The 25,181-nt window shown below is 37.3% G+C and overlaps 3 protein-coding genes across 7 annotated transcripts; 1 reads left to right on the top strand and 2 right to left on the bottom strand.

Annotated features, from left to right (window-relative positions):
• The first annotated feature begins 572 nt into the window (after positions 1 to 572).
• On the top strand, positions 573 to 7,308 carry LOC141837555 (uncharacterized). 5 transcript variants are annotated; one of them, XM_074724932.1, is made up of 16 exons: positions 573 to 719; positions 1,811 to 1,980; positions 2,079 to 2,190; positions 2,285 to 2,428; positions 4,070 to 4,174; positions 4,255 to 4,338; positions 5,140 to 5,255; positions 5,345 to 5,446; positions 5,525 to 5,638; positions 5,734 to 5,790; positions 5,867 to 5,933; positions 6,014 to 6,067; positions 6,256 to 6,330; positions 6,438 to 6,473; positions 6,580 to 6,695; positions 7,063 to 7,308. In XM_074724932.1, the coding sequence occupies exons 2-15, from the start codon at positions 1,949 to 1,951 to the stop codon at positions 6,691 to 6,693; spliced, it is 1,212 nt and encodes a 403-aa protein (XP_074581033.1). In that variant the 5' UTR covers positions 573 to 719; positions 1,811 to 1,948; the 3' UTR covers positions 6,694 to 6,695; positions 7,063 to 7,308. The 5 variants fall into 5 exon arrangements, with proteins under 5 accessions (XP_074581033.1, XP_074581031.1, XP_074581034.1 ...); XM_074724930.1 differs by lacking the exon at positions 7,063 to 7,308 and having other exon boundaries at positions 6,580 to 6,791; XM_074724933.1 differs by lacking the exon at positions 7,063 to 7,308 and having other exon boundaries at positions 2,091 to 2,190; positions 6,580 to 6,791.
• A 927-nt stretch (positions 7,309 to 8,235) lies between these two features.
• On the bottom strand, positions 8,236 to 20,155 carry LOC141837553 (ribonuclease J). Its single transcript, XM_074724928.1, has 17 exons — positions 19,969 to 20,155; positions 19,181 to 19,409; positions 18,391 to 18,514; positions 17,293 to 17,349; positions 16,581 to 16,772; positions 16,415 to 16,492; positions 15,133 to 15,315; positions 14,945 to 15,025; positions 14,305 to 14,370; positions 14,093 to 14,185; positions 11,589 to 11,714; positions 11,361 to 11,474; positions 11,097 to 11,192; positions 10,928 to 11,025; positions 10,170 to 10,651; positions 9,487 to 9,914; positions 8,236 to 8,777 (listed from the first exon to the last, which is right to left on the bottom strand). Exons 1-17 carry the CDS (start codon positions 20,078 to 20,080, stop codon positions 8,685 to 8,687), a joined length of 2,652 nt encoding a protein of 883 aa, XP_074581029.1. The 5' UTR covers positions 20,081 to 20,155; the 3' UTR covers positions 8,236 to 8,684.
• A 2,234-nt stretch (positions 20,156 to 22,389) lies between these two features.
• Positions 22,390 to 23,682, bottom strand: LOC141837391 (phospholipase A1 EG1, chloroplastic/mitochondrial-like). The gene has a single exon (XM_074724803.1). It carries the CDS (start codon positions 23,680 to 23,682, stop codon positions 22,390 to 22,392), a length of 1,293 nt encoding a protein of 430 aa, XP_074580904.1.
• Positions 23,683 to 25,181: the final 1,499 nt, after the last annotated feature.

A 25,181-nucleotide genomic window follows, 5' to 3' on the forward strand; every position in this document is an offset into this window, starting at 1 on the left:
ACCCTCAGAGATGTGACTACTGGGATTATCATTTTTTTTTGAATTAAAATTGTGTATTGGAAACTCAATCAAAAGATGTTGGGCGTATGAACTGATCGCTACGTGACTTCCCGATTTATTCTAGTGGCCGATGGAAAATTTTCATGGGGCTGAACCAATCATCCCTAGAGATAGTCAATAGGACTAACTGAGATTTATCATTTTCTTTGAGTTAAAATTGTGCCCATAGTTCATCCAATTGAGTCATGTTCGATCCATTCCGATCCATATGGTTCAATCGAGTCAAATTTGAAAGGACCCCAGGTCCATATCCAGACCCGAGTCCATTCGGTCCACGGATTTAGAATCCAGTTAGACCGGTTCGGTTTAAACACAACTCCAGTCCATCTCCCATTCGGCCCACACAGTAACCGACTTAACTCGTCATGATCCCTATTATTACTACCCTCGCGTTGTACCCACTTTAATGGCGGGCCCCAGTGGGAGGGTGCACTGTAATTAGATCAGATGAATGGTAGGGAAGTAGGTAACGGAATGATGGTGGGAAGGAAGTTAAAGGACGATGAAGTTGAAATGTTCGCCCTCTTTGCCGTCCATCGATCTTGCATTTTCGATCCCAATCTCTCTAGCGAGGCGGTGGATTCGAGATAGAGAAGCCGAGCAGCTTCTACTTGTGAAATCGATCCCTGGGTTCAAATCGACTTCCTCCTTCCTTCCAGGTGATCCCTTTTTTGCTTGCCGAGATTCGCCAATCAATCATTTCCTTTCTGTTTCTAGGATTTTTCAATTCTGTTGGGAGATTTTGTGGGAGGTAAGAAGTGTGGGGAAGCGACTGGATTTAGGTGGTCGGCGAAGTATGTAGATCCTCCTTTAGTCAAGGGATAAAACAGTGGGGAAATGGATAAACGCGAATTCCAAGTCGTCTGCCTTTGAAAATGACCCCTTCGATAACCTAAATATCTTCTTCCTAGTTTCGCTACTATTTTTTTTTTAACTCACATTTTATGATACGGCCATTATCCTTCACTTTTTTGCTGCTTTCGAAGACGGCTTGTTGCCAAATTTAACGTAAGGTAGATTCCTGTAAGTATCTGTTTCTCCCCTTCTCTTAATGATAATTTACGTGAATCAGCTAAAATTTTTTAGATACATATAGAGATGTTCTCCCGTTGACAAGATTTCCTTTTTCATAATTTAAGTAGTTAAAACAATATGGAGGAAATTTTTGCATGAAAAATAGGGTTTATGTTGTTTGGGATGTATCAGATCTGATCTATATGCGACCAATCCACTCCCCTTCTACTTGTTAACTTGCAAGCAGGACAAAGTGATATTTGTGAATGTTGGGAAAGCTTAACATGACAATCGTTCTAGAGTATGTTACACTATGCGATTTATACTTTAAAATTCTTGTTATTTGTTGGATAGTAAGTCAACCCATTATAATTGAAACTTATGGCTTCGTGATATTCTCATTGTTCTGCTTTACTTTTTACACTTTGCATTGAATTATTGATCAGTATTTGTTTCATTGAAAATCTGATGGTGTGTTCTCCTTTTATCTCTTTTCTCTTCTTGAATTTTTTTGTTATTTTCATCAAACATTGGTAAAAATTTTCTGAACGTCACTTTGTTATTAGAGTGATAGAATTCAATTCTGTTTCAGTATAGGTCAATATTAATCCTTGTTCATAAAATCATTGAGTAATTATTTTCAAGGCAATAAATTCTGGATTACTTAGAATATTAGATTCAATGTGTGTGTAAAACTAAATGGCTCTTCTGTCTCATTTTTTTTTTAATTCTTCAGGCTGCTGTGCTTTATATTTAAATTGCAAATACATAATCATCGCATCTCAATCAAGCAACAATGATCTTGTCATATAATGTCTAACTACTTTTGGGTTAGAAGCATTGTCTTGGTTCATTGATCTAGAAGTTGAAGCCCATGGCAAAACGTGGAACTCCTGGTGGTTGCAGGTTTCTAAGCTATTAAATTATTTGCATTGTGCAACTTTTGTATTGGAGATTCATATAAAATAAAATATCACCATTTACATTTTTATTTTAATTTGAAGTGTTTTTCCTAGAAGGTCAACGGAGACTATGAGGCTTATTGTTTCAGCCATCATTGGAGTTTCTGTAGGATACTTAGTAGGCATTTCGTTTCCCACAGTTAACATAACCAAGGTATAACAGAATGATTCTCTTGCCACTTACTGTTTTTGTTTAAATTTGGTGCTATGGGATAGAATCAAGGAATATTTGCTGCCTAAATTTGCAGCTTACCTTCCCTTCCAATATTATATCCTACATTGAAGACAGAAATTCAGGCCTGGCAACTCAAGCTCTATTAAACCATGCTTGGAATTCAGCTAACAATCAAAATAAAAAGAATTCTACATCAAATACAACTAATACCTTAAAGGTAACTTTCTTCTTTAGCTGGCCACTGCAAATTGTATTTGGTGGATTCAATGTTTTTCTATACTTCTCTTTCTATTGAGCAAACTTCCTATCTACAGTGTTTGAAGGAAATAGGAAGTGAATGTAATTTTTTGTTTTTTAGTTAGTCCTAGAAGTTGGATAAATTATTTACTCTTTGAGGAATTTTAGTTGTGCATGGTTTGTACTTTGTAGGAACAAATGAGTGGTAATGTAACCAAGAAAAATGCATAAGGATACAAAATGGGCTATGTTTCTGTTATTTGGTTTGCTTAGTGTATGCGAAGCACAGACATTGTAGAAATTAGAATAATTAGTATTTATTTTCTTAGGAGAATTACACTTGGAAGGATTGGTAAGTGTAGGGCGATGATCAAAATAAAATGTCCTCATTGGAATAGTAATAATGCAATATTTCTAAAATTTGAAAGTCTTATATGCTTGTTTCTTTGGTGAAAACTGTAGAAGTTCAATCCGACCTTAAGATGTGAAGATAGTTGGAGGATCCCTTGATACTTAAGCATGATCAAGAGGTCCTTGATTATGTGGGACTAAAGGATGAGTATTACTCTTGTTACTCTCTTGTGTGCCTTCATCCTAAAGGATGAGTATTACTCTTGTTACTCGCTTGTGTGCCCTCATCCTTGGAAGATGAAACATGAAAATCTGACTCTGGTTCAATGGAGAAAGCCCAATCCAACCTAAAACTCCATGGCATTCAGTTAGGAAATTTCTTAATACTTTAGTTCACTCATTTAGGACTTCACTTGACGACATGGATCTCAAGGGTGGAGGTAACTCTTAATGCATCCTCAAATATAAAGTGATATAACTTATGTCATTTTAATTAAATTATGCAAAGCTATTACCAAGATATCTAGTGAACATTGTTTATTTAATAACAAACATATTACAATAATCCATGAATTCTTGTTTTCACATTGCATATGAATTTAATAACAAGTTAGGATTAACTATGACACTTCAATCATGTATTTCATTGCAAGTGATGAGGGATGCAACTGATGATGAAGTTGATAAGAGTAAGGCAAGGTTGAGTTGAAATTTTTTTTTTTGATGAATTTATGAGCTTTTTGATATTAGGATGGAAAAATGTATCTTAAATTGTTCTTGATGAACTGGGAATAATACTTGTTCTTTTACAATCACGGGAAAAAACTGATGGGTTAAATTCTCATACAAATACAGCTACTGATTTTTCACAACTAAATGATGCAGTAGTTAAATTCTCATACAGGAGAATATACCTCTTCCCATCATCCAGAAGAAGGATTAATGAGCAAAAGCTTATCAAACATGGATGTTTTCTGTGCTATTATTATAAAGATGCCACTTATGCATACGTTAGGCAGACTTAGGGTACCATAAAAGACAATTTTATAAATAATTGGGGTTAATTATGCAGATATCTTTTTATACATCTTTTTGTATGTGTGTCTGTGTGTGACCGTTTTTAAATTTACACACTCCATTGAGGATAAAATATGAATTCCTTTTTTTCCCGATTCTAATCTCCTCCAATGTAGAAGTCAAGGGAAACTAAGTCCATGTCAATAGTTAAATGAATTGCTAGCATTTGATTCTTGCTTTTGAATTATCACAGATTTATGTTCCTTCAAATCCGAGAGGTGCAGAAAGATTACCACCTAAGATTTTAGTGCCAGAATCAGATTTTTATTTACGCAGATTGTGGGGCAATCCAGAAGAGGTAGGTGGTTGTCTCCGGATCATTTTTTAAAAAAATTCTCTCAACAGAAACTCTTTATGTTGTGTAAACAAAATGTGCAGGATCTTATCATGCAGCCGAAATATCTCGTGACATTCACAGTTGGGTATGATCAGAAGAAGAATATTGATGCTGCTGTTAAGAAAGTGAGTAAATCATTCAGGACCTTAGGCTTGAGAAGGAGGTCCTCAACAATTGCACTTACTTTAATCATTTGCATTCCCAGGCAGCAAAATGACTTGTTGTTTGATGATTTCTAAATCAGTTATCTGAATTAAGGTTTCAATTTCTGAATGTAAATTGGTTTGCTGGATTTTTTAGGTTTCCATTGATATTTTGCACAGTAAGGTAAACACTGCTCATTTCCAGGCACTTTGGACTGTATTTCCATCGTGCACGGAAGGGTGGTCTAGGTACTGGAAAATGATCAGTACTTGGTACAGTAGTGAGTAATAGAAACATAAATGAAGGTTTGACCCTGTGTAATTTTGGTAATCATCTTATGATTAGGGCTTCTTTCAAATTTAACTTCCATATGTCACATTAATGTGAATGCTCCAGGAAAGAATAAAAATGGGTAGGTTGAAGATGGACAAATTTTCCTTGCCCATGGCACTAAAGATTGATGGCCATGTTACAAGTGCCAATTCATATAATAACACGGTCATCATTTTGTAACAATGCGAATAGACAACTGCTTTAGTATTTGATCTGATTCCAAATACTTCCTCAGATATTTTTGTTCCATATTTGGATCGAAAAGTTACTCACCCCTTTTTGATTTCCCTGCTAATAAGTTGTCCCACATGAAACCAAACTGACCATTCTCTTTGCATTTGCAATTAACATAGATCAAGAGCATTGTCTCTTGCTCTCATATGAAGTTTTTGCTATGGATCTTTTTTTTACCTTCCTGTTGCCTTATTGGGAAGATTTGTGTTCTACAGTTTTCTGAAAATTTCCAAATATTACTATTCCATTATGATGGCCGGACAACTGAATGGGATGAATTTGAGTGGTCAAAGCGGGCTATTCATGTGAGTACAAGGAAGCAAACTAAATGGTGAGACATAAATCTCTAGTTGAATAGCTGCCTTACGTTGGATATTAAGAAGCTGGGGTTTTTAGTGTGGTTTTGTTGCTTTATTCAAGGTGGTATGCCAAGAGGTTTTTGCATCCTGACATTGTGGCACCATATGAGTACATATTCATATGGGATGAAGACCTAGGGGTGGAGCATTTTAATGCCGAAGAGTAAGCGCTTAATTTGTTAGTAAGTTATCCTTTGAAAAACTTAATTGTAATTTGAAATAATTTTTTTACATGCAATAGGTATATTAAATTAGTAAAGAAGCATGGGCTGGAGATATCACAGCCTGGTTTAGAGCCAAATAATGGGTTAACATGGCAAATGACAAAAAGGAGAGGAGACCAAGAAGTCCACAAGTAAGGTTTTTGAAGTTCGTCTCTGGACAAATTGCAAAGTTTCCGTTCAATGGATTTTACACACCATTAAGTATTAACTGAATGATGAATGACAGAGAAACAGAGGAAAGACCTGGTTGGTGTGCCGACCCCCATTTGCCCCCATGTGCAGCGTGAGCACTTGCTATTTTGGCCCTTCATTCATTTATTGCATCTTCCTCAATATATTAACAGGATATCTGCAAACAGTTTTGTCGAGATTATGGCAACTGTATTCTCTAGGGATGCATGGCGATGTGTATGGCACATGATTCAGGTAAGAGTGCTTGACCATTTTCAGTTTGTTGTATCATATACACTTATCTTTCTCATCCATAAACTGTAATGCTAATGCAGAATGACTTGGTCCATGGATGGGGCCTTGATTTTGCCCTCAGAAAATGTGTAGATGTGAGTGGCAGCACTTTTTATTTCTTGCAGTCAATTGATATTAAAGTGAACAATTTCCTTTTTCAAGTATAAATTAGAAACATTGATTCCTTCACATATGAAATGTCATGTCTTTCTAGTGTTAAATATATTTTTTTTCTCATCTTCTTCTCTTTGTTTTCTTTTGGTGATTCTTTTCCAAAACGTAGCCTGCCCATGAGAAAATCGGCGTTGTAGATGCACAATGGATTGTTCATCAGGTGGTTCCTTCACTGGGGAACCAGGTAAGAGCATGATCTTATATAATGGTTCTTTGGCTAATGGTTTTGTGGACCTTTACAACTGCGTGCCTTCTAGAATTCCTTTGACCTTCTAATACTAAGTTTGACAGGGCCAAGCTGAGAACGGCAAAGCACCATGGGAAGGGGTAAGAGACTCCTGTTTCTGCTAACTACCCTGATCACATAGCAGACTAATGTGCCCTAATGCTTCATGTAACACCGCGTCACTCTATTCCTCGCCATCTTTTACAGGTCAGAGAAAGGTGTAGAAAAGAGTGGCAAATATTTCAAACACGTTTATCGGAAGCTGAGAAGAGATACTATCTTTCGAAAGGGATCACTCCCCCTAACTCAACCATTGTTTAGAGGTATTGGGTTTTTGTCTTCACACGGTGAAATGCTGATTGTGTTGTATGTAGATTTATTTGTTCTATAGTGATCATTCATTTTCCTTGATGATTTCATCGGACCTCTTATCTCAGTATTTTTGAAGTTTGTTTCCGGTATTTTATTTTCAAATTTTTAGCTAGCAATGTATGATGATATTTCATTAAGCAGGTGACTTGATCCTTCACCTTTTCAAATTTCTGTTTTAGTGATTCATCTGTTCTTGAAGCATTTCGTGCCATCAATTGCAATGTGTGGAAGTGCCTCAGGATGGAATTTTCTGTTTCAACCAGTTCATCTTAACTACCTTTTTAATACGTTCTGGTTCATTTTTATCTTCGTCTGCAGATTCTCTGGTACAATTTTTTTGCATAGATAGTTGAGTTCAGATCATCATAAAATATTGGAGCACATAAGAGGAAATGGGCATCATCTGAAAATCAAAAATACAACATTAGAACGAAAAGGTAGACGAGAAAGAGGATAGCACGAGAGAAAGGAAAATTAATTTTTACCATTGTATTCCTCACCTTTTATTATATAATGTCTATTGATAAAAAAAAGTAAAATCTCATCATACTAAAAAGTTTATTATTGATTTTTTTTTCTGAATTGGTTCTTTGTCGAGATTATTACTTTGTTGCCCAGTCAAGGATAAAGCCTTGTTGGATTGTAATATTTTCTGCACCATTAACACAGTCCCTGTCCTTATGCGGTGATTACATATTAGAAACTCTCTTTATTTGGCTGGATTTTTTTATGGGGAAGGGAAATGCAATTAAAATACTACTAATGGAGAGAAAAAAAACCTATGAAAAGATTTTCTTTGCATATATTTCCTATGAAGGTTCTATTGGAAAAGGCAATATCGATCTTGCAAGGACAATCACATGTGAAAATTGAGCCTAAGGTTTTTTTTTTTTTGCTCATTGTTGAGTTGGGTTTTAGCTTATCTAGAGGGATTTAATTCTCTATAGAACTTGTCCTTTAACTTTCACTCTCAAAGAAACAAATTGGAAATATATATATATATATATATATATATATATATATATATATATATATATATATATATATATATATATATATACATTTTATCTTTTGTTCACATCTATTTTGTTTCATCTTTAGCTTTTTCAGCTTTAGGAAATCAGCTGGTCTTAATGTCATCTAGGAAACTATCATCAGACAACTGGGAAAAATCCCATTTGAATAAGCTCTTCAAACTTCCATTGGCAACGGAGCAAATCATTTGTATGCCATTCCTCCCACAAATGATGTATCGATAAATTTGCCAAATCTGGGGTGGAAATAGACTTGGTTGAGTGATAGCAGCTGAAACACACATGAAGATCTAAAAGAACCTTTCTTTTTGCTCCTACTGAACTTGCAGTAGTATCCTTCCATCCAAGATGCCATCAATCGACGATATCAAACAGCAATCAAATTAAGTAGTTGACATGCAAAAATTTGCAAATTTGATCTCACATTTAATGTCTGTCGCATGACATCAGCTATTAATTAACAAATCTAATTTCAGAAAATTTTACAAAATCTTGATGGCCTAATATCGTAACTGATGTTTTTGAAAGCCTGAATCTTGACGAAACAAACTGAATTTTCCATAAAATCTATCGCAAATAAACTAAGGAACAGTCACAGCAAAAAAAATAAAAAGAAGTTTATATGTAATGGAGTTGCCACTTGCCAGAATAGCTTTCTAATGGACAATGCCATTCACAACAAAATCCTGGCAATGTCAAAGCCTTCCCTTTCTCCCCACCCTAGAAGCATGACTGGAAGAACTTGGGGCCCTGATAAAATGAATGATTCACCCTTACAACCTTTCCAGCAGCGGCATCTGCACGGATATATTAGGTGCCCGAGTTGAATAATTGTTTGTCGTGCCTCTTCTCCATGACGCGCACACTTATCTGATCGATGAAACAGAAGTTTCCCAGTTTAGTGTCTCATTTTCTTACTTGCCCACCAGCTGAAAGAGCTTTATCCATGGTGGTGAAGTAGGGCCAGGTCTTTTTACTCTTTTCATTACTTCTACTTTCCTGCAGAGGAATGGTATCTTGAGCGAGAAAAAAGATTTCACAAATGCAAGGATCAAGGCTACAAAGAGCAGACAATGACAGAATAAATTGCTATTATGATCCTTAGAACCTAAAATTACTTTTAACACTTAGATGAGAGTTTTGCATGATTGGCAGGTTCTCCAGTTACTGCCAATTATTTTTGGTCTAGAACACTTTAGTCAATGTAATGAAAAATAATTAAATCAATTTACATTTTATTAGTCATATAGCCTTGCATAAAGCTCAAAGCTCAGTGGAAAGATACCATACATCCAACCCCAAATAGTTGGGTCAATCATGGCTTGGCGACCACGATCATGATTGAATGTAGCTGGGGTATTACATATCACACGTCAATCTCTCGTGAAGTCTTGCAAGCGCAATAAGTCTCCTTTCTCATCAACCAAAAACAAAACTCATCGTTATCAACATCAAGCCTTGTTTGCTAATTGGATTGTCTATATGAATCTTATGACTGCATTTAGCTCAATGCAAGGCTTTTAATTGATTGAATAATTATCTTTTATCTTCCATTCTCCTAATGTATGATTGCATCCTGAATCAAAATCGAAGCATGCTTGGTAGAGGCATTGGTACCAGTATTATAGCAGATGATTTTGGTCCCATGAACTAGAATAGAAATTAATACCAATATAGACAGCAAAATTTAAATGAGAAAAAATGGTACCTCATATTTCTGAACAAGGGATGTCCAAAGAGACTTGCATTGTGCCGGAGTCCTATTTATTCCATGGTTCAACATATCAGCAGATATTTCTTCCCACAGAATCATTCTAGCTTTAACAGTTTGGAATTTGCTATCCATTCCAGCACGCAACTTTATCAGTCTTTTAACCTCTTCAGGCTTCCATTTGTTACGTTTCAAAGATTTCTTCGCTTTTAACAATTTGCTAGACCCCTTGCTATCAGCTGTTCCATGTTTGTTACTATCCAGATTTTCTTCCAAGGCGTTCCCATTTTCTTTTGTCACTTCGACAGGTGATGAGACTTTGACAAGTTCATTAATCTCCATTTCTGAGGATCTGTAAGCAGATTCGAAGTTGGAAAATGTAGTTTCAACCTCAGCTAGTGGCTGGTCGACATCCAAGTCCTCCTCTATATGAAGAGAGATAAAATATGATCAGCAAGGTCATGTGTACGCGTAAAAATTGCAAGAATGCTAATGGATAAGGATTACATATGATCCAGTGCTAAACCTACCAACTAAGTTACAAACTACATTCGCCAAAAGAACCTTTTGCAGATAAAAAAGGGAGAAATATATCTCCCCTGTAGTCTGGTGGTAAATGTACCTATAGATCACAAACTATAAAAGGAAAAAAGGAATTGCCAGATTAGGAGGGATGCTACCTTCAGAAGACTCTGCTACAAGGTTGTCCTTTGTCATGGTAGAATCCCTATCTTCATCAAACTGCCTGCTAGATGGAATCGAAATAGTATCTTCATCTGAGAGTGTGCTTGACTGCTTAGTCACACGTGGCCCATGTGAATGACCAAATAATCCAAAACCCCCATGAGACTTTCCAGATAACTTCTTCTGAAATTCTTCAGTTAGGACGCCAGCAGTGTTCTCAACTGCAATTGCAATAACTTCAGGCCTTTTGCTGCTGTATTTTCTTACAATCTTCCTCAGGACTTCAGATACAAGCCGTTCCATGTGTGTCAGTGGGCAATTCACAGGACAGCTTGATAGTGCAGCATGTGCAGCTTTATAAAGAGCATCCAGAAGTTTTCCTTTATCTAACCATAAGCAACGTGTCGTGATTCTTATCTTGCCTTTCAAACATGGTTGTGATGAACCATTCACATATTCAGGCCGTAAAATCTCCATGCTGATTAAAAATGTAACAGTATATGTTTAATATAGCATTATCCATAACAGTATCCAGATAGTTTCGTTATTGCTGGACAAATAATGAAAGTGATGCAAAAGTAGTTCAGCTTGAAATACAGCACAAATAGAATAGCCCGCGTCGTTAGGCTGTGAACTTCATTGATAAAAAAATCAATGCAAATGTAGGAAAACCTTCTACAAATACAAACAATTCGCAAACCACCAACAATGATATCTGAAAACAATAGTATTGAGATTTAAATTAATTGGATACCTGACAACAATGATACCATCTGATGCGATTCGTAATCTCTCGTCAATGCAGAGTTCAGATGATGTTCCAAATGCTTTATCACCATCACTATACATCAACTGCCATGGACCAAGAGCATTACTACAAACCAAAGGACGTCACAACATAAAGACGAGGTTGGATGGCAAACCTCCAACGCCTCCTTTCCCAATGGAGAAAAACCATTAGACAAAACTCGCCTATTTCTTAAATGTGAAACGCCAAGCATCTCACCATTCTTTATTACCTGCAATAAAAAAAGAGCAGCTACTAATTCATCAAAAGCTTGTTTAATAAGACATCCCAAAAGGTCTGATTCTGATATCAAATGCTTGCCTGATAAGATACCCTCAAGTACAACCCAGAATAGTTCACTGTTATTTACATAAATTTGGTGAAATACTGAATGACTTACAGTGGTATGCCGTATTCCAGTGGATTTTCCCAGTAATTCATGCTCTTTCAAAAACAAGAGCTCCCCATGAATGGGTAGAAAATGTTGAGGCTTCACAATCTTAAGAACTTCCTCCTACAATTAAGGAAACAGTTATATCAGATTCACCTACAAGCTGGTAGTTTAATTGCATGAGGCAAGAGTTAACGGCCAAACAAACAAATAAAGAGATAGAAGAGATAGAGATACCAATTCTTCACGATAGGCATGACCAGATGTATGAATTCCAGCATTTTTTCCCATCATAATTGTGGGTCCGAGCTCTGTTATACGGTTGAGCATCTTCATCACACGAGTCTCATTTCCAGGAATTACCTACAAGCGCACATGAAACACTTTCAAAATTATACAAGCAAGCATGGTGATGATGATATTAACACACAAATATAATATACAGAAAAAATCAGGCAGCTAGAAATACACTAAGGAAATGCAAATGAGCTACATGAGCTCACTAATGTGACAAGAAAATTCTCTAAAAAAATGGAGACTGAAAAGAATGGTTCCTTACAACCTAAACATTTTTTCAACCAGCAATATGAACACTGAAGTAAAGAAAAGAGTAAAGACATATATTCCTTAATTCTCTCTGTCATGTAATAGAATGAACGCATGCAACTCAAAGATTAAAGTTTCACATGACCCAAAATAAAAAATTGGTTGTCAAACAAATAGAGTGCAATGACAACAAACCATGAGTACTAACTGTTTAGAATAGGTAATCCACTATTGAATTCTATGTATAATAAGGCATCTGACATTCATCAATAGCACGGACCAGGAAAAAACATCTGCCAAGAAGAGAACAAAACACCAAACTGGAGAAGCTAATAAAAAAATGAAGAAAATCTCAAACTCAAACATCCTAGAAATTCTAAGCTCATTCAAATAAACCAAGGAACAAAAATACCTTTTTCTGATCAAGACCCTTATTTTTCATTGAACAAAAGAGATATTAATCATTTTAACTAATTAAATTTTCAGACTTAAGAAAGCGTGAACAATGCAAGGTCTTGTGTTGAAAAAATATACTCTGTGTTTGATTTGAAAATTTTCCTAATAATAAATTTTATTGCATGAAGTCGCCCATTCGAAGCTGAAAATGTTCTTTTAATTTTCCTTTTCGATTTACAAGATTTTTTTTAAAAGAAGAACACTGAAATTTTTTATTATTGGATTGCAGAAGGATTATAAGAATAAAGTGTAACATTATTAAAAAATAATCAGCCTAAATCACCCTCTAGAAAAACCTAGGTCATCCTATTGTTGGAATGGACTGGCCAAGAATTGCACAAACGTGAAAAACCCAATGTACAAAACTCTCAACCTTTCATTTAAGGAGTTTGGTATTGTGTTCCATCAATGCTCAACATTAACAAGATGTTGATGTTCAACACTTCATACTTACATATGCTTCAATTGTAGAGTAACAGACGCTTGTTTATGAACGCCTCTTTGCAGTGGAAGTGTGGGATTGTATTCAGCAGCTAAGATAATGAAATTTTCAGTTTAGGAGTAAATGAGAGAAAGGCAAATAGCCTGAGGAAGGTGTTGATTCTGACAGAGACTGTTGCACTCATGAGAGCATGGTTGGCAGTGGGTTAACATTTGGTAGAATAGAAATTTGCTTGAAACATGAGGAAGGACAGTGGCACAATTCAAAGGAGCTTGTTCAGAGGATCAAAGCTGGAGTGTAGAATTCAGGAGACATCCTTGCTGGACAACGGTGATTCATTGCAGGTGTTTTGTGATGTAGCATGGCCTATCTGAATTATCAATAGCTGCAATTAGGTGTGTGATAATTGATCCTTCTGTTGGATCTTAGCTATAGCAGAATGGTGAGAACCCCTTCTGTATGGTGAGCTGCTGGCTATCATGTTTGGTTTAAAGTTGTCTAATGAATTTTGACAAGCAAATTGTTGTACTTTGTGAGTCTTCTTGGGTTATTAAGTGTGCAGAATAGGGATTATTGGGGAAAAGGTTAATGTTTAAAAGGTAAAGGGACTTCCCTCCCTTCTCCCATTTCCTCCTAATCTTTTTCCTTTTTCTTCTCCTTGATGCCTCCAGCACCACATCCCTGCACGCTCTGATACAACACAAAATTGTCTCGTTCTAGCCAAGGATTGGAACTCCAACTTGAAACAAGATTTCAAAGCTTACTCTAATGATTGTTAATACCAATGATTCCAACACATTAATATGGGCATGGAAATATTTCTCAAAGTAAATTAAATAAATCTCAGGGTGAAATTTTCTATGCACGTGTTCTTGCTAGATGAAGAATTCAGATAAGGAATTGTAAACAATCTAAAACCACAATTACCACTGACTTCCTCATATAATCTACGCCTAGACCTAAACTGGTACCCTGTTAAGCAGTACAGAGAGAGACTTGGAGGAGCAAAATCTAACACAATACCATATCAATAATAAATAATCAGTGAATTACAATGCCTTCTCAAACTGTTCCAAGAAATGAAGTTGCATGACTTGACTGTGTTGGATAGCTTTAGTTTTCTACATCTTTTTTCTACAATTAGGGACGTCAAATCATGTTAAAAGAGGGAATATGCAGGCATATTATAAGGTCAAGGACAGGGATGATTTAAAGGCTTAGAATTGGGACCCAAGACAATGTATTTGAACACTAGTCAAAAAGAAGTCATCATATGTGGGCATTACAGCAGAGTTACCTTAGCAGAATATAGAACCAAATCATCTTTTCCAAGTTTGACAGAGTGACTACCTCCAAAGGAAGCAAGATTTAGTGCAGCTCGCGGTTCTGCCTGACACAGTGATCAATGCATTCACATGCCTGCTATACAATGCTAGAAAAATATGCACTGTAGCGTATCCACAAGAATCATGCAAATCAGCTTCCTGATAGAGGGTGGGACAATCTTACCTGAGAACCAGTTGTAACAATCAACAAATCTTTTGGAGCATAAGCATCAATATCCTCTATTTTCACCTATAAAAGAATTTGCCAGGATAAAAACATTCAATTTTTTTTCTTAAAGAAAAAAAAACATGATCATTTAATAAGTCCTGAGCAGCAAAAATCCCACAGGAAATATCTTATACTATCAAGCCTTTTTTTTTTTTTCCTCCTTCCATGAAAACAAGAGAAATTTTGATTTCTCTGCATGGTACTTTCTTGTGCTGCTAATATAGAAAAAAGCATACATTCAGAGCTTCACAAATAAATGCATATAATAACAGCTATTTTTTGTTTTCCCATTGTTTATTAACAGGATCCACATATTTAACCACTCCATGTTCAATAATGTACCACCAGTGAGATCATCAAAGAATGTAAATTACATACGTGTATCAAGAGAGGCTATTATTTGATATTAGAATAATGTTATCTGTTTAAAAATGATTGAGACTGCTTGACTATAGAGTATTATTTACAACATCCTACAAGCCCCATGCAAGTTTAGAATAGAGAAATTTCAACAATTCACAATCCTAGTTGGCTAGTTGCAATTAACAATTCCTTAGCTTGTAAGTTGTATAAAACCCAAGAATATTATTCTTACCAAGGTAGAAGGATCTATTGGTGCTTTTCCATCCTTGAATGCAGCATCCAAGTAAGTTCTCAGAGACATGCCAACTAACACCTGTTGATTGATTAATTAGAGAACTGAATATGATAGTATTACTTTGCATTTTGAAGATATTGCTCGTCAGAAAAATAAAAGAAAATAATAAACAAAGAGCAGCTTACCATTTTCCGTCCAGTTAAATCAGCAGCAGCTTTCACACTTCCAAGACGATGTATGTTAGAAGCAAATTGTGTCGTTATAACTCTTCCTTTTGCCTCTGAAATATAGCGCAATAGTGCATCTGCCACAACAGTCTCACTAATAGATCTTCCAGGCGATAGTACATTAGTTGAGTCACTCATCATCTGCAAAGGAGTGGGTTTACTGCTTCATTCTTCAATCCAAAACTTGTCAAAAGATCCAGAAAAATATAGTGCAGGGCAAAATAAGTAACCACTGTAGTATCCAGAAAGACGATATTTTCTTTCATAATCAATAGAATAGCAAGAATTATAGATAGGAACAGCTGCCCAACATTTTATCAGAATTGAACCCTGACTTTGATGTATGAAGGCTGATGTTGGCCCTTGAGGCTATGGCGCATAGAGAAAATCATGCACAATTGAACAAGTCATAGTTTAGAGTATCAACAGGAGCTACCTGGTGCATTAACAACTAATTTTGCATGGTAATCTGGAATACAAAAATTAAGATCCAAATGGGCACCCAATTTTTTCATGACAAGTTTATTAGTGAATACATGAAGTCTGGTAAAATACAGTTTTACCACACCCAAAGGTGGTAATCAGGATTCCGGATTAATTTGACAATATATACAACCAAGTAGAAACATGAGTAACATAAGAACTAAGGTTCCCCTTTATATAGAATTCTACAAGATTACCTAATACCAATTACAACAGAGTTAGGAATCAGAACTGAATACATGAAAATTATAATCAATAACATATCATCTGGGGCAAAGTACCCATCAACCAGTGTCAAAATAAATTTTCTTTGCAAGAATATGGGTATCTTGTTGCATGAAGCTCCCGTTAATGCAGAGTCCTAGGGAAGAGTCTATTGTATGCAACCTTACCCTGCATTGCAAAAAGCTATTTCTGCACTCGAACCCGTGACCACCAAGTCACACGGCAGCAACTTTGCTTTGCAAGAATGTTAATCCAAAAAGAAAACTATGTCTATAAGCTATCAGCAATGACTGCAACATCAAGGAAAGACATATGCATCTGGTAACATAGCAAGAGGATGACTTCTGCTAGTGATATAGCTGTTGCATAGAGCTCAATATTCATGTAGCAGGTCCTAAATAATTGGGAAGATTTATGATTATGATGATAATGAACAAAGAACGGGACATGATTGGTCATTCTTACAGTCTGTAGTAAAATATTGCAGGCAGAAAAAAGAGCATAAAATTTAGAAGTGCACTAGCATAGTTACCAAAGTCACGCCTTCTTTAGAAAGCCGCTCCAAAGCCTCACGATCAAAAATTTTGCCATCTAGTGGTGACTCATCGATCTATAAAATCAGTCGCCCTCTTAGCCACCAAAAGAAATAGTACTTATAAAAACATAAAATAAAATGGAACTAATCGTAGATGTTTTACCTTCCAGTCACCAGTATGAAATATTGTACCATCACTGCAGCGGAGCACCAACCCACAACAATCAGGGATTGAATGGGTTACTCGGATGGGTTCCACTTCAAATGGACCAGCATGAAATTTTCTTCTCACCTTAAATTCCTTAAGCCTTGATGGAATAAAAATTCCAAACTCTTTCAGGCGCCTTTTGATTAGCTGCTCAAGGGCAGGACACTTAAATTAAGCAGGGTGCCAAAGAAAGTTTTAAAAAATAATAAGCAAGAAAGATCCAGATAGAGGATGAGCCACAAGGGAAAATGCACATATACCATTGAGGAATTAAGCACTTCAATCAAAAGAGATGAGGTATACATAGGTAATGCATATTAGACAGGAATTACAATTGTCCAAAGAACTCCAAAACCATGCACAAATAGGAAATTATAGAGTCTTCCCAACCATAAACCATGTTGCACAAAAAAGGGGAAAATGCAATTTTCAACAACCATGCTGCAATCCAGAACCAGAATGCACTGGAAAGGAGAAACATCTCAAATCCAGAACTTGTTTGAGATAAACTGGCATATGTGACAAATTGAGGTGTCCAGATGATATTAATGCATATCAATAAGTTTGAGATACTAATTAATTTATTATTTGTAAGAAAATAGAACTTAGAAGTCCTTCGCTTTATATCCTATGACTATACCTAAAAAGTAAAATTTGATATTCCTACCTCCATTGTGAAGGATGAAGTAAATATTGGAGTGTGGGAATCCAGAGCTGGAATAACCTGTGAGCATGCCCCAGAAAAGCAAAATTTATCAGACAAATAGATGGCATTTTGATGTCTAGACAACTTTTGCTAAAGAGTTGAAGCTATATCTAATTTCAAAAGATGCAGAAAAAAGGATCCATCTTCAAAAACAACAAATTTTTTATGGGCATTTCTAAGGAGCACAGCTGTTTCATGATGTGGATGCAGGTAACATAAGTTACACAAATGAAGAGCACAACTTCAAAAATAAATAAATAAATCTAAAAAGCAGACTGTTGTTTGAAGGGAAAAACATCTCCCAACCTGAACCTAAAAGAAAGAAATAATTCGAAGCAAATAAATAATCTGAAGAATACACTACTAACCAGATCAGTCACCCATCAGTATGAATTCAGCATTTACTTGCACAAAATGCAGATAGGTGATAGAGATGCTGTCACCATGATCAACACATGGAATAGCAAAACATCAAAATAAAACAATATTAGGCATTCTACTCTCCCTCCTATTCCATATAAAATTTAGTATTAGCTTGGTATGAAAGTATCCATACTTGGCCTCTATAAGATATACCTTTTCTTGAGAATTCTTAACAGATTATGAAAATGCTGCATATTTCATGTTAGGTATGTTGGTATCTGATTTGAGCTTGAACTTTTGAATCCTATTTTGAAAAGAATAGGTAAATATGTTATAGGAGAAGGTAAATACACAATTTGTTTTTCCTTTTTTGTTTGATTAACTTAGCTTGCTAACCCCACCTAGTGGGATAAGGCTGGGTTGTTGTTGTTTGATTAACTTAGCTTATTCTACAAAGGCAGGGTCAGCATTCTGAAAAGCCATGTAAAAATTAACTTAAATGAGAACCAGGAAAGGTGGACACTGACACATAGGAACTTGGCAATGTGAAACAATGAAAAACATATTTTTCAATCATTATAAAGAACAAAAATAGTTGCCTATTCCAAACAATCCCCTTGAAATATTATAAGAAGAACATCACATTGGTCCAATATAAAATTAAAAAAAAAAATCAAGATGATATAGAAAGATTACCCATGGCAATGCACCAATATGATCCTCGTGGCCATGCGTTATAATAACTGCTTCAATCTTATGACTCCATCTTCTGATGAATGTTGTATCAGGTACAATCTTTTGAACTCCAAACTCATCATAGCTGGCATGCATAGAAACCAAAAATATATTATAAATATTCAAACAAATTTGACATGTTTATACAGAGAGAAGCAGATCATGCAAAAGAATTTGCGAAAGATGAGGGGAAAACAGTGGGACTGATATGAATAATGGAGATGGTGCATAAATTGTACAAATATCAACAATGCCAATCACCATAGCTAGGATGACAGTAAGCTTACATGACTCACAGAGCAAAAATACCAGCAGAAAAAGGAGCACAAATACAAAAAAAATAAAGAACAAATTTTTTTTAAGCAGATATTTCTAGCAAGTGCTCATGCAACTATAATTCTAAGGTTCCGCGCCACTGCATGTGCCTCATGAAAGTGCATTTACAAAATTTTCAAATGGGACACCTGAAGAAGTTCCACCCCAGAAAGTATTCTCAATTCATTTAACTTAATTTCCTGAGATTCCAAAAGTGAAGAAGGACATACTATGGTTCCCTCTTCAACATATTTGTACAAGCAAGGACATGTTTCTTGATCTTTCAGAGTTTGGGGAATGAGTCTCATGGTTCTATAGATTGCAAACAACCAATTTTAACCAATAATAAAAGGTGTTCAATAAAGCATTTTCCAAAAAAATATACCAACCAAAGAGCTACAAATTGAGTAATCATTTGTTAAATATGTATACATACTCTGGGAACATGATGCCTGCATCAATCAAGATGTAACGGTCAAAGTTTCCTACAAGCATGCAATTCATGCCAATCTCACCCAAACCACCTATTGGGAGAACCCGGAGTGGTGGACCATCTAGTCCTTCATAAAACTGTTCAAGTTTGCGCTGGACTGAATCCTCCATACTCTTCCCCACACCCTCATTTCTTCTGTGTCTTCTACGTGGCACTTTTGATTCTTTGCCGCCTAAAATAACACAAATGTAGAAATTTAATCATTAACAAAAACACAGTGTATCCGCACAGTAATGCCTTCGTAGCAGAGTATCATGTTCTAACGTCTATGGTGATTGGTTGACAGAAGAGGGATATAACATACATTAAACCAAAAATCATTATTAAAATGACAAAATGTTTAACTCAGATTAACAATAGCATTTAGCTTCCAGAGTAAATCCGAACATAACCGGCCACGTAGGAGGAGTAAGGAGATCTCTTAATAAACCAACAATTCCAAAGCACGCAAATAGCACAATAAAGATAGCACACAGCAAACAACCAAGAAGAAAGGAAATGGCATTAACCAAGATCATAGCTTTTTCAACAAACGTTGCAAATGTTAACACAAGCACGTATTTTTCGTCAGCAACGACGCACCGATTTTTGCCACTTATCGTCTCGACAAATAAAGTTCCGATTTTTTTAAATTACGGCGACTGAGTCACAAGTCTCGCGAGAGCTGGGGCGTTGAATAAAGGAAACTCAACAGATTAAAAGACGACAAGGAAGGACACGAACGCGCGAACCTGAGAGAACGGGAGGAGAACCCAGTGAGCACCATACGGCGGTCCTTGGAACAGTGAGTCGCCGCGAGAGGCAGCAGGGGAAGAGCGACGGGAGAGTGGAGAGGGAAACCATGAGCCTGCAACGGAGGAGGAAGGAGGAAAGGGAGGAGGCGCGTTGGGCAGCAAACGCCGGAGGGAGTGAGGAAGAGTCTCCTCCTCTCTTCGTGGGGAAATGGTCGATTGGGGCGGAACCGAAATATCTTATCGCTTTTCGGCCACAGGTTACGTGAGGAGGATCACTTTTAACGGTGAGATTTCGGCTTTGATATTCGTGTTCCGGACGATCAGAATTTCTCTCTCTTTTTTAATGTTAACACGTAAAGACATTTTAGATTTTTTGCTTCTTTTATTTTTTTTAAATCCCAATTTATTATTTTTATAAACTTATAAATATTTCTTTTTGTCTGTTTTTAAAACTTGATATGACATACAATTTTTTAATTTTAAAAAAATAGAAAAATAGCGACGGACCATGACGTCACTCAGGCCTGGGCTGGTGGTAAAAAGGGTGGTACGAATGGGCCTGGGCCATTCAGCCTGTTAACATTCTAATATTTACACCTGACAACATATAAAAAATGAAATTAAAAAACCATTGTTGAGAAATGAAATTGAAATCAGATAATTACTCCAAGATTCAAAACCAAAAAATATATATAATAAAAATAACTACTAAAATCAATTAAGATTTAACAAACAGTTCAAAATCAAACCAATCCAATAAATCGAAACCAAATTAATCGAACTTTTTCTTTTGGACAAATTGAACCGATCGAAATTTATCACTAAAATCAAAAAAAAATTAGAATCGAGATCGAACCAAATAAATTGAAATAACTTTAAACAAAAATTTATATTTCAAACTAATCAAACTAAATTTTCGAATTCGATTGATTGTTTATTTTGATTTAACCAATATTTGTTTACTCATAATTCCAATAAAACAAGGGTGTCTATATCTATCTAAATCCAAATTCAAGAGCCTGATGTTTTGTCCAAAGAACAACACCTCAGTTACTTATCGTAATAGGACATTGTCTTCAAAAGTACTAAGATTACCAATACACACTAGGAATGGAGCTAGACTTATACAACTCTCATTTTGCCTCTCAACATCTAACTTTCAACTCCCTTTTTATATATATATATTTTTTGAAATTTGCTATGTGTATGGAATTTGGAATTTATTCGTTGAGTCTTGTGAGGCGTCCATATCTATTACATTAACATTTTTGTTCGAACATGTTGATGCTACTTGTGAGGCGATCTATCGGTTCGATTGGAAATGTTTAAAATTGGTCAATCAAGAAGCGTATTCTAACTGAACAAGAGGAGGCGGAAAACATAGACTTGTTGAATGGATTAGATTGGGAAGATGGAGATAGAGATTGATCGAGTGTAAGCATATGATGTGGCAGCATCTTTTAAGCAACTTTGCTAATGTCATCCAAATCCAATAGCTAGCGTAATTTAAGCCTTAGATTCTGAATGGCTTTGTAGATAAGCCTAATCTTGCAAAAAGAATCTAGTGATTGTATCAAAGAAATTGAAAGAAAAGGGGAAGGAGCAGAGAAGAAGCTTGCTTAAAGAGATGGTCTCTGTTCAAAAGAAACATGGAAGTAGCCGAGAAGTAACAGCGCCATGTTATACACATTTGATTGAAAATGAAAAAAAAAAAAAACTTGAGCAGTTTCGATAGATCTTATCCAACACTTGTGAAGTAACATGATCCAAAAGATAAACAAAGCTAAATAACCATTTCAATGTTCGAGCTTAATTTGTCGGCGTCGTACTTGTTAAAGCAGGTTGGAGCAAAAGTGACAACGATGAGATAAGAAAGAAATTTCACTTTTCAGTTTTATATTACTAACTATCAACAGGTCTTTGTCATTTTGGATTGGCCTGCATTTTCTCTTGGACTGATAAAATACGATATGGAATACTTAGAACTTTATTATCTGTGAATTTTATATTTATTTTCTTTTCTAATTGATCGGGAGAGATTAAGAGGGTATTCATCTACAGCATCCACAACTCCTCAGCCACACCAATCACATCCAGAAAGTTGCTACTCTGTCCAATTCAATCGCATCAGAGCCACAACTAATGAAGTCGATCGATTTCTTCTTCCTCCAATCACAAACAGTATGCCTGGAAATTTAATCAGTTTAACAGTGAAACTGCAGTCTAATCTCAAAGATCGATCACTTTTTTCAACCTTTTGAGTGGTTGCATACTATTGTTCGCCACCAATCGGAGTATCTTCTTCATATTAATTATATTTACACTTGATATGTATAAAGCAAAACAAACAAACAAAAAGTTAACGTCGACAAAACAATTCCTCTATAGTTAAAAAAAAAAAGAGGAAGTTTGCATGCCTCAGATCAGGCTCAGAGTCTGCACCAAATTTCCTACCTGCCTTGCCATATCCTGCCATGGCCATCCCACAACCTTCCTTCGTTGTTGCTGCACCATCTTCCTAGCCTTCTCCATCATTTCGTCGAACAATTTAACGTCTTCCTCCTTCGCCGCATGCTTCGGGCACTTCAACAGCGTTATATACGTCCGCAGGTCATGCACAGCCGCAGGGTTACGTAGGTCGAAGAAATCCAGTCCCAACTCGACGCCGACGTGGGCATAGCACGCGACTCCGGCGGCGCGCCGCCCGCCGGAGCTCTCGTTGAGCAACAGCCCCGGAAGCTTCGTCACTGGGTCCCTGACGTTGACCACCCTCAGCACCTTGACTCCGAGCTCGTCGCACCGGCGCTTGAAGCCGGTGTTCCCAGCCCGCGGCCCGCCGAAGGAGTAGACGGTGATCGGCGCTGGCTCTCCGCCGGGCCGGACCCGGTTGAGGCCGAGCTCCGCCAGGTCGTACCCCAACAGCAGCGCCAGGGCGGAACCCATGCTGTGGCCGGCCAATGTGATGCTGATCTCCTCGTCTCTGTAGACATGGAGGAGCCGGGCGATCTCGCCCAGTAGCTGTTCCCGACAGCTCCACCGGCCGAACCGGTTCGCGCCGTCATTGGACGTGTACAGGTTGAGAAAACCCGACTCGGCCCGAACCTCGGGTCGCGGCTCGGCCGGGTCCAAATCCGCAGCCCGAAGCGCGCTCATCATGTTGGCGGCCCACTCGGCGGTGGTCACCGTGCCACGGAACGCCACCACCACATCACGCCGCCCGAGACAACGCCGCGCGTCGCCGTCGACGGCCACCGCCACGTAGCCCACCCACCGGCTGCGGTCTCGTATCGGGGCGCACACGTCGGGGGTCGCGTAGATATACTTGGTCACCTGATAGCCCGTCCCGCCGAGTCCCACCTCGTCCAGCATTTGAGCCTTGCCGTACTTGCAATTCAAGTACCTACGCGAGCGAGGGTCCAAGTCGAATGCCTTGTAGCAAGCGGCGACCAGCTCTCCGTATCGAATTAGCTCCTCGCGGAGCAGAGGGCTCAACGGGTTGATCAGGTCTGCCCAGTCGTCGGCCCCTTGGATCTTCCTCCATACACCAGCCAGGGTTGAGTCGCGCGGTCTTACAGTCGTCGTCGTCGTCGTCGTCCTTGTATTCGCGTTGAGCTTCAATTCCGACTTAAAACTACTCTTTCTCAGGGACGACGACATAATGGAAACACCAGTCATTGGGAGGAGCAAGGAATGAGCTTGCATGGAAGCCATGGATGGGGAATAGATGACCAGGGCAAAAGCCAAGGAGAGGGAGTTATATAGACAGACATGGTTGTTGAAACTGCGTCGTCTTTCTTTGGTTTCGTGAATTATTAAATTATGAGCTTGTTTGGCGATGGCAAGGGTAGCCTTGGATTCTGGTGGCTTCTTATTTTTATTGGTCGGTTTGTTCCCTCAATTGAATCAATCCATGAAGCACTTTCTGAGGTCGTTAAAGATCACAGAATTCACAGAAAGCAACCGACCACCCAAGAAAGCAGGAGAAACAAAAATAATCAAACTTCAAACTTCACTGAAGTAGTTAGATCGAGCTCGAGTAGTTATATCGGCTGACCAATTTTCAATGATCGAAAGGCAGACAGAATCTTGAATAAATCTTCCAGTTGTATAAGGGAAATAGATATTGACTGGAACAGAGAGCTCTGGAGAAGGTGGTCGACATGTAATGGATGAACAGGGGGCTGCCACATCTTCATGGATTGTAGGAATTATGGGTTGGTGGTTGAGATGTACAATGATAATGGCAGGTCTTAAATGCTGAGAGTTGAGAAATTATGAGTTGCCTAGCTGTGCCAAGGCAGGCCATGGAATGGCAACGGGAACAAGTGAGCAGCTGAGGTGAGGATGTACTTTTAGACTTAAATTTAGGAGCTCAAAAGATTGCAGAGAGATTTTTTTGTTCTTGTAGAAAAAGTGATATTTCTTTGAATATGTTTACTTGGGGATCATGAAGAGGAGGCCCAGCCAATGATGGATACTAGACTTAATGCAAAAAGTAGGACAAGAAGCTGGTGTTACATTTTCTGCATCCATTATTGATTCATCAAATAATTGACGAGGAAGGTCAATTATGGAGTTTCTGTTATCGATGGTTTGGTTTTCTTGACTTATGATTGAAGGTTTTGTTAATTTAGAGATTGCTTTTGGGAGGAACAGGGTTGACCTATCTTTGAGAGAGTTGTGACTTGTCATAAAAGTTTGAAGGTCCCTCTGTGAGTTGTCAGATGGATATCGAAATGTAAATCAACTCGAATAGTCGATTAATCGATAATGATATGATGTAGATTGATTTCCATTTCATCCCATCGAATCTATACCATCGATTCGATCCATGACAAGTGACAACAAGCCTATCATAGAGAAATCTCCCAAGGGAAACTATGAATCAGTGGACTAAACTTCATCAATGGATATCTTTTTGTTTCAAAAGGGGAAAAAAGAAGATTAGGCGATTAGGCAGCAGCCCTGGATGAGTTAGTTCAGTTGCTTTAGCTGGGTCTCATTCTTCAGAGCGTGCGGTCAAGAAACAAGAATTCCATTCTATCCTTAATTGTTCAATTAAATTGGATCCCCTTGCTTTGCTGACCAAACTGAAAGAGTTTGCTCAAACCTGCCAAAGCCTTTTTGACCAAATTCATAGCCTTAGCCACTTCACTTCAGAGGGATCTTCTGTAAGTGATAATTGACATCACTTGATCATCTCTTTTGAG

This window comes from Curcuma longa, chromosome 11 (assembly GCF_044706935.1).
Source record: "Curcuma longa cultivar G26 ecotype Majalengka, Jawa Barat chromosome 11, ITB_CL_G26_1.1, whole genome shotgun sequence".
In the NCBI taxonomy this organism is placed as follows: Eukaryota; Viridiplantae; Streptophyta; class Magnoliopsida; order Zingiberales; family Zingiberaceae; genus Curcuma; species Curcuma longa.